General features: G+C 41.4%; 1 protein-coding gene across 1 annotated transcript in view; it reads left to right on the forward strand.

The window, feature by feature from the left end:
* DSCAM (DS cell adhesion molecule) overlaps nt 1-10847 on the forward strand; it is a 414232-nt gene that overhangs the window by 209330 nt on the left and 194055 nt on the right. Inside the window, exons 9-10 of the mRNA XM_040423076.1 lie at nt 2698-2976; nt 7594-7713. Coding sequence (XP_040279010.1) covers nt 2698-2976; nt 7594-7713 — 399 coding nt within the window. The remainder of the gene's footprint in view (nt 1-2697; nt 2977-7593; nt 7714-10847) is intronic.

The raw sequence follows: 10847 nt of genomic DNA on the forward strand, positions 1-10847 counted from the left end.
TAGCTGTTGTGGTTCTGGTGACTATAGTGTCCCTTAATATAGAGAGAAAAAAGAATTGGCACAAAAGTATCAAATAAAATGGCTGTATCATTATTCAAAAAATTAAAAAAGCACAACTTCTGACACAAATATATAGTATTTTACAGATTACTTTTTTTTATATTTTTTTTTACAATGTGCAGATAGTACTGTACTACTAACCCCTCCGTCTACCCCTACATACAGGGTAATACAGCACCCCATACCTCTTACATCCAGTGACGTCTCTTTGATGTAGATGTTCTCTTTCCTCATCTTCTCCTTTCAGACCTTCAGACCAGACCACCAGTTTTCAGCCATTTCTCGTCCCCGCAGTAGTAGTAGTAGTTTACTACTTTTCCCATCATCCTCCGATCTTCTGGACAAATCATCCTACCACCCCCAATACTGTGCCGCTGTGCTCCCCAATACTATACTGCAGAAACAGATAAACCCCCTAATGGTAGTGCCATTAGGTAATACAGAAACAGATAATACTAGTGCCATGCAGATAGTGCCCTTCAATAATTATTGGCACACAGTGCCCTAAAATAACTGCGCCCATCAAATAGTGCCCCTGACACTAATAGTGTAAACATAACGTCCCCCAAAAATAATTGTGGTAAGCTGATACCGTGCCAAGGTTCCCCCACAGTAATAGTGCTCCCAAAAGTCCCACTAATAGGAATAATTCTCTGCTAGAGCGCACATGGTAGTAATAGTGCTCCTACAGTGCCCCCAACATGTCCCCACTGTGCCCCAGAAGTAATAATGCTCCCATAGTGCCCATACTTGTAATCATGTTACCCATAGAAACCCAGTAGTAATAAAGCCCATCATAATGCCCCCCAGTAGTAATAATTCTCCTTATAATGTGCCAGTGCAAAAAATACCTCCTTGTAATGCCCCCAGTTGAGCTAATGTCCCCATAGTGCCCCCATAATGTGCCAGTATAAAATACCCCAATATAATGCCCCCAGTAAATGCCCCCATAGTGCTCCTCTCCCCCCTTCTTCCTAGTGCCCCCCATAATGTACCAGTATAGAATGCCCCATATATAGTGCCCCAGTAGAAGCCCTTAGTGTCCCCCATAATTTGCAAGTATAAAATACCTCTTCTTAGTGCCCCCCATAGATGATCCCATAGTACTCCTCTCTCCCCTTCCCCATAGTACCCACCATAATGTGCCCCAGTATAAAATGCCCCTATACAGAGCCCCCCATATACAATACCCCTTCTTTATGGCCTCAGTAGATGCCCCCATAGTGCCCCCAATAATGTGCCAGTAAGAAGTGCCCCCATAGATCCCCTATAGTGCCACCCAATAATGTACCAGTGAAAAGTGCCACCAATAATGTGCCAGTAAGTGCCTCCATAGATGCCCAAACAGTGCCCCCCCAATAATGTGCCACTAAGATGTGCCCCCATAGATGCCCCCAATCATGTGCCAGTAACAAGTGCCCCCATAGATGCCCCCCAATCATGTGCCAGTAACAGGTGCCCCCATAGATGCCCCCTAATCATGTGCCAGTAAAAAGTACCCCCATAGATGCCCCCCAATCATGTGCCAGTAACAAGTGCCCCCCCCCCCAATCATGTGCCACTAGTAGTACCATGTAAAAAAAATAAACACAGGCGGCACGATTACATCTTCACGCCGCCTGCACCGGCCTCTGATAGGCTGCAGGCCTAGTGCTTTCTGCCTATCAAAGGAACATGCCTCTCTGCCCGGCCGCAGCACATCTATCTGTATCGCTGTCCTGAGGACGGTGATACAGATGAGTATGGAGATGAGCGCTTCCACAATGGAAGCGCTCATCTCACTGTGCCCTGCCGCCGCCATCCACATCACCAGTGGCCAGCGGGGCTCAGGAGGCAGCTGCCTTGGGCCCCCCAGGAGCCGAGTTAAAGACGGCCCTGCATAAAAATATATCAGAAGATCCGATCCTTGATGTCCAACAGCCTGGAACTCTTAGAGGGGTTGGCCCATCTGGGACATTACTGGCATATCACTAGGATATGTCATCAGTCACAGATTGATGCCAGTCCTACCTCTGGGACCTGCTCCGATCTCCAGAACAGAACCCCCAAAGTAAAGTGCACACCGTACGTGCACGTCCATTCTCAACTCCCCGCTATGGGAGTGCCCTCAGCTGTTTTCAGAAGCCCCTTAGTGGTGAATCAAGAGTGCACCGAGCAAGTGCAGCCACCGCTCCATTCACTGTTATGGGAGTCCCGGAAATAGGCGGGTGCCCTCAGCTATCCCATAGCGGTAAATGGATGGTGGCTGTGCACGGGCGACAGCTGTCTGTACGTTCACTTCAGGGGGTCCCATTATGGAGATAAGTGTGAGTCCTACCTCTGTGACCCGCTCCCTTCCGACATTGATGCCATATTCTAGCATTATGCCATCAATGTCCCAAATGTGCCAACTCCTTTATGTTCCAAAACTACTGAGACCCCAAACCCCTTTGGTAACAATCTTTTTTTATCATTCTAGGCAGTGACTGGAGCTTCATGGCTTCCAAAATCTGAAGCCCTAGCGCTGTCCTATAGGGGATTGGGGAATCTAGAGAGCCCCTTTGGTATTAGGCGGCGTTTGCAGACTGTACCTAAGTGACCTGCTTGGCACCACTCACCTGATAAGTGACGTTGACCCCCTCTCTTCTTCTCTTTCAGTGCCCCCTTATATTCAGCCATTTGAATCCCAAAGATTTTCCATCGGGCAAAGAGTGTTCATCCCTTGTGTGGTGGTCTCTGGGGATTTGCCCATCACCATCACTTGGCAGAAGGACGGGAGGCCAATTCCGGTCAGTCTTGGAGTCACCATTGACAACATTGACTTTACAAGCTCCTTGAGGATTTCCAATCTTTCCCTGATGCACAATGGGAATTACACCTGCATCGCCCGAAATGACGCAGCCGCCGTAGAACACCAAAGCCAGTTAATTGTCAGAGGTAAGTGAAGCCTGGTCGTGGAGAAGATGAATGCATTATTTTATTACATGGCTTGTCACCCAGCTTTCCTAAACTCCAATGCAGCTGGGGTTGAGCAACGCCCACTGCTGCTCCATTCATACAGCATGGGGCATGGATTGCTTGCAGTCCCGTAGACTTTGAATGGAGCAACAGCGGGCATGCTCCACCGCCGCTGCATCCAAACTGAGGCACAGGACCGTGGTATTCCTGATTGCAGTCAGACCTCCACCGATATATCCAGTGAGTTGTAGGCGATAAGTTGTCATTCTCAGACAACCCCTTTAAGAACCAGTGAAACCTTCCCAGAAACCTATATAAGAAAGACACGATTAAGTCTTGGTGACAGTGATAGAACTATCATGGGGGCAGAACATGTGACGGAGGGCTATAGTGAGAGGAGTCATAGTGTGCAGCTACCACTAGGGGGAGATTACTACATACAAATGAGTTCAGTGCTGGCTGTATGAATCCATATACACAGGGCTCCCCCTAGTGGTGGCTGAATACAGCAGGAATTATATTGTAACCCATGGGACAAGAGGCGGCTATGGCTGAGATTGTAATACCTATTATATGCGGTGGGAAGTGAAGTCCATAGGGATTCAGAATATAATTCTGCAGTGCAGGCGACCAGTAATTGGTCAGGGTTGATGCAAGTATCAGATAAGGAAGGAGAAATATTTCCTTTTTTTTGTTTTTATCTCTTTTTTGGCACATTTATGCAGCAGATCTTGATATCTTTCCGTGCAGTCGTATCTTTCGCTGCGTTTTCTTCCTGAGGGTAGGCAGAGGTCATTGCTAAGCCCAGAGGAACGCAGAGCCATCATGAAAATAAGAGCAGTTGCTAAGGAACGGACAACCTTAGCTGCTTGCTTCTCCTGCTGCAGCCTCACCCTGACTGAGATGGCTGGAGATGCCGCATTCACCTCACGTCTACATGACTTTTCATTGTAGGAACTGCGTGCTATCTGCAGCTGAAAAATGGCCGGCACAGTCCTGATGGGGAATGCTGCGGAGAAGGAGATGGGCATGGCGGCCACGTTTTCTGCATATTGTGCCAAATATATGTAATAAGGGTTATTTAGTATTACTGTCTTGTTGTAGAACCAGAGGTCCCAGCATGTTCTTCGTGCTTCTCTGGCTTGTAAATTGTGCATTAGGCATGGAGTTTTTGCATGACTGCTGGTACATATTAACTTTTAATGGGTCATTCCAGGCACACTTCATTTAAAATCAATGGTGCAGGAAACATTGCTATCTGTCTACTGCAAATAAAGAAGATGTATGGCACTAAATATACTGTAACTATCACTCCCATCATACCTCAGGATGAAACGCACATTTCATATGGTCTTTACCTTTTATCCGAACACTGACTGCACAAAACTACAAACTACTATAATACTGCTCCTATGTACAAGACGATAACTACTATAATACTGCCTCCTATGTACAGGAATATAACTACTATAATACTGCTCCTATGTACAAGACTATAACTACTATAATACTGCTCCTATGTACAAGAATATAACTACTATAATACTGCCTCCTATGTACAAGAATATAACTGCTATAATACTGCCTCCTATGTACAAGAATATAACTGCTATAATACTGCTCCTATGTACAAGAATATAACTACTATAATACTGCCTCCTATGTACAAGAATATAACTACTATAATACTGCTCCTATGTACAAGAATATATCTACTATAATACTGCCTCCTATGTACAAGAATATAACTACTATAATACTGCCTCCTATGTACAAGAATATAACTACTATAATACTGCTCCTATGTACAAGAATATAACTACTATAATACTGATCCTATGTACAAGAATATAACTACTATAATACTGCTCCTATGTACAAGAATATAACTACTATAATACTGCTCCTATGTACAAGAATATAACTACTATAATACTGCTCCTATGTACAAGAATATAACTACTATAATACTGCTTCTATGTACAAGAATATAACTACTATAATACTGCCTCCTATGTACAAGAATATAACTACTATAATACTGCTCCTATGTACAAGAATATAACTACTATAATACTGCCTCCTATGTACAAGAATATAACTACTATAATACTGCCTCCTATGTACAAGAATATAACTACTATAATACTGCCTCCTATGTACAAGAATATAACTACTATAATACTGCTCCTATGTACAAGAATATAACTACTATAATACTGCCTCCTATGTACAAGAATATAACTACTATAATTCTGCTCCTATGTACAAGAATATAACTACTATAATACTGCTCCTATGTACAAGAATATAACTGCTATAATACTGCTCCTATGTACAAGAATATAACTGCTATAATACTGCTCCTATGTACAAGAATATAACTACTATAATACTGCTCCTATGTACAAGAATATAACTACTATAATACTGCTCCTATGTACAAGAATATAACTACTATAATACTGCCTCCTATGTACAAGAATATAACTACTATAATACTGCCTCCTATGTACAAGAATATAACTACTATAATACTGCCTCCTATGTACAAGAATATAACTACTATAATACTGCCTCCTATGTACAAGAATATAACTACTATAATACTGCCTCCTATGTACAAGAATATAACTACTATAATACTGCCTCCTATGTACAAGAATATAACTACTATAATACTGCCTCCTATGTACAAGAATATAACTGCTATAATACTGCTCCTATGTACAAGAATATAACTACTATAATGCTGCCTCCTATGTACAAGAATATAACTACTATAATACTGCCTCCTATGTACAAGAATATAACTACTATAATACTGCCTCCTATGTACAAGAATATAACTACTATAATACTGCTCCTATGTACAAGAATATAACTACTATAATACTGCTCCTATGTACAAGAATATAACTACTATAATACTGCTCCTATGTACAAGAATATAACTACTATAATACTGCCTCCTATGTACAAGAATATAACTACTATAATACTGCCTCCTATGTACAAGAATATAACTACTATAATACTGCCTCCTATGTACAAGAATATAACTACTATAATACTGCCTCCTATGTACAAGAATATAACTACTATAATACTGCCTCCTATGTACAAGAATATAACTGCTATAATACTGCCTCCTATGTACAAGAATATAACTGCTATAATACTGCTCCTATGTACAAGAATATAACTACTATAATACTGCTCCTATGTACAAGAATATAACTACTATAATGCTGCCTCCTATGTACAAGAATATAACTACTATAATACTGCTCCTATGTACAAGAATATAACTACTATAATACTGCCTCCTATGTACAAGAATATAACTACTATAATACTGCCTCCTATGTACAAGAATATAACTACTATAATACTGCTCCTATGTACAAGAATATAACTACTATAATACTGCTCCTATGTACAAGAATATAACTACTATAATACTGCTCCTATGTACAAGAATATAACTACTATAATACTGCTCCTATGTACAAGAATATAACTACTATAATACTGCTCCTATGTACAAGAATATAACTACTATAATACTGCTCCTATGTACAAGAATATAACTACTATAATACTGCTCCTATGTACAAGAATATAACTACTATAATACTGCCTCCTATGTACAAGAATATAACTACTATAATACTGCTCCTATGTACAAGAATATAACTACTATAATACTGCTCCTATGTACAAGAATATAACTACCATAATACTGCTCCTATGTACAAGAATATAACTACTATAATACTGCTCCTATGTACAAGAATATAACTACTATAATACTGCTCCTATGTACAAGAATATAACTACTATAATACTGCCTCCTATGTACAAGAATATAACTACTATAATACTGCTCCTATGTACAAGAATATAACTACTATAATACTGCCTCCTATGTACAACAAAAAAAATAATAATAATATATATATATATATATATATATATATATATATATATATATAAAAGTACAATAATACTGCTTCCCTTGATGAATCTTGTACAATGTATTTTTCTAGAACATTTGAACAAGGAAAAGTCTCATAGTCTGATAATATTGGATTGGTCATCCTTCTACCTGTGTATGATATTCTATATGGCGGCTTTATTCATCCAGTTAATACATACTGTATTTCTTAATGATGATTTGTGGATGGAGCTTTACATATGTGCCAAAAATCAAGTCCTCAGCTTTTACTGTATACAGTCACCTATACTTTGATATTGAGCACCCTCTACTGGCCAATCTGTAGTATTGCGATGATGATTAAGTAAAACAGTGAAATGACTACAGTATATGATACTACAACTCCTAGCATGTCTACAGAATTTTGTGGTTTATATCTTGATTTTTCCGTCTCTAAGTTGTAACACATTTTTTTCATCCTTTCCTGGGAAAGCTTGATGACAACCGGTAGAGACACTATTGCAGCTCCTGTACGGGTTGTAATCCAAGATTTGCCCCTCTCACCCGTATTACTATAGCTCTCTGTGTAAACAGACATTATCTGCCGATTACCTATTTAAAGGGACATGTTTACTAATTTCTACAAATCTTTAAAGTTCCTCCTAGATTTGTGGTCCAACCCACTGACCAAGATGGGATTTTCAGAAAGGCCGTGATACTGAACTGCTCCGCGGAGGGTTACCCTGTGCCTACGATCGTGTGGAAGTACTCTAAAGGTAACGCCCAGCTCTCCTGGCTCCACCCCTTTATGTTGTTCTAGATCTGATTGACATCTGGGGTGTTCTTCATCTATAATCCAAAATATCTGGATAAACATAACTGATTTGTAAGATAGATAGAGAGATAGATAGGATCAGATCCACATGGGGACAGAAACTTGAGGTGCGGTTGGTGGAGGCGATGGGGAGGAACACGTCAGTGTTTTTTCTTCTGATACAAAGCTCCATATATCCCCTGCAGAAGACAGAGATGAATTGTAAAACTGCAGCTAACTGTAGTCACCACTAGGGGGCTCACTGTATATAGATTGTTCTTAAAGATAACAAAGTATGCAATCGGCTCCTGAGCTCCCCCTAGTGGTGAGTGTGGGCAGCTGCAATTTGATCATTTGCCTCCATGTCTATGGGATAGATTTGAAGCTCTGTGTCAGAAAAACCGAGACCCAGCCGCTATAAAGATATCTTTAGATATTAACCCCTTCACGCCCGATGACGTACATGTACGTCATCGGGCCTGTCTTTAAATATGGAGCCCGATCGCGTGCGCTGCGGGCGCCATAGCCGTCGGTGGCCGCGTGCTTCTTATAGCAGGTGGCAGTAATGCCGATCGCGGACATTTAACCCCTCAGATGCCGTGGTCAATCCTGACCACAGTATCTGAGCGCACTTTCGGTTATGCTCCGGCTCGTCCGATCGCCATCTCCTGTCTTCATGAATGACAGGAGGCTGCTGCATAGTATTTCCTTTGGAGCCCTTGCCTGTAATAGGGCTCCAAAGGAAAGTAATAAAATCATCCGACGGCAAACAGCAAAACGGAAAAAAGCGCCAAATGGCCCATTCGCCGTTTTTGGACGCTTCAATTTCTACAAAAAATTTTAATAAAAAGTGATCAAAAAGTCATACACACCCCAGGTATCAATGAAAAGTTCAGATTGCCCCGCAAAAAATTAGCCCTCATACAGCTCCGTACACATAATTACAAAAAAGTTATAGGGGTCAAAGTATGGCGACAAAAAAATAAAACAGATTTTTTTTCCCACTTTTTAATTTTTTTATCACTATCAAAAGGCAACAAAAACTATACATATAAGGTATCGCCGGATTAGTACTGACCTGTAGAATAAAAGTAACTGGTCAGTTTTATCGCACATTGAACGTCGTAAATAAAAAAAAACCTAAAACATAAAAATTCCATGTGGTGGAATTGCTTTTTTTTTTGCAATTTGACCCTATTTGGAAATTTTTTCCCTCTTCCCACTACATCTTATGCAATATGGTGGCGTTGGAAAGTACAACTTGTCCCGCAAAAAACAATCCCTCATACGGCTATTTGAACAGACAAATAAAAAGTTATGGCTCTGGGAAGGCAGGGAGTGCAAAACGATAACACAAAAAAAAAAACTCTGGGGGTGAAAGGATTAAGACAAAGGCCCCTTTCACACGGGCAAGAATTCCGCGCGGGTACAATGCGTGAGGTGAACGCATTTCACCCGCACTGAATCCGGACCCATTAATTTCTATGGGGCTGTGCACATGAGCGGTGATTTTCACGCATCACTTGTGCGTTGCGTGAAAATCGCAGCATGCTCTATTTTGTGCATTTTTAACACAACGCAGGCGCCATAGAAGTGAACGGGGCTGCATGAAAATCGCAAGCATCCGCAACCAAGTGCGGATGCGGTGCAATTTTTACACATGGTTGCTAGGAGACGATCGGGATGGGGACCTGATCTTTATTATTTTCCCTTATAACATGGTTATAAGGGAAAATAATAGCATTCTGAATACAGGATGCTAAGTAAAATGTCCATTGAGGGGTTAAAAATAATAAACAAATTTAACTCACCCCATCCACTTGATCGCGTAGCGGAACTCCTCTTCTTTCTACTTTCTTCAGGACCTGGGTAAAGGACCTTTTGATGACGTCACTGCGCTCATCACATGGTCCATCACATGATCCATCACCGTGGTGATGGACCATGTGATGGACCATGTTATGAGCGCAGTGACGTCACCACAGGTCCTTTTCATAAAAAAAGAAAGAAGGCGTGGCAGGCTGAGCGTTCAAGTGGATTAAGGTGAGTTTATTAATTGTTTTTTATTTTTTAACCCCTTCATCACTATTTTATTAAGCATTCTGTATTCAGAATGCTATTATTTTCCCTTATAACCATGTTATAAGGGAAAATAATAAAATCTACGGAACACCGATCCCAAACCCAAACTTCTGTGAAGAAGTCCAGGTTCGGGTCTAGGTACCAAACATGCCGATGTTTCTCATGCGCGTGCAAAACGCATTAAAACACTTTGTACTCGCGCGGAAACATTGTGCATTTTCCCGCAACGCACCCGCATCTTGTCCGGCCCTCACACGCGATGCCCGTGTGAAAGAGGCCATAGTGATAAAAGGCAGAGATGCACTGTAAAGCAGGAGGTGCATTATGGGTGACTACTGTCCCTGCTCCTATCTATCTATCTATCTATCTATCTATCTATCATCTTATAGCTAGGAGCTCAGCAGGTCCCCTCTGGTTTATTGTCCTACATCCAGTATCTTCTTATCTCACAGTTTCTGTGTCTTGTCGGATCCTCTGTAATATTCATTGCTTCATATACAAGAAATTTCCGATGTTTTCAGAGAAGATCCTGGACATGGCTCTTGGCCTGTTAGTTGTGAGAATCCCATATGTACTTGACTACTGCCCATCCTACACTTACCTGACTACTGCCCATCCTACACTTACCTGACTACTGCCCATCCTACACTTACCTGACTACTGCCCATCCTACACTTACCTGACTACTGCCCATCCTATACTTACCTGACTACTGCCCATCCTACACTTACCTGACTACTGCCCATCCTACACTTACCTGACTACTGCCCATCCTACACTTACCTGACTACTGCCCATCCTACACTTACCTGACTACTGCCCATCCTGTACTTACCTGACTACTGCCTATCCTACACTTACCTTACTACTGCCCATCCTACACTTACCTGACTACTGCCTATCCTGTACTTACCTGACTACTGCCCATCCTGTACTTACCTGACTACTGCCCATCCTGTACTTACCTTACTACTGCCCATCCTACACTTACCTGACTACTGCCTATCCTGTACT

This window comes from Bufo bufo, chromosome 3 (assembly GCF_905171765.1).
Source record: "Bufo bufo chromosome 3, aBufBuf1.1, whole genome shotgun sequence".
NCBI lineage: Eukaryota > Metazoa > Chordata > Amphibia > Anura > Bufonidae > Bufo > Bufo bufo.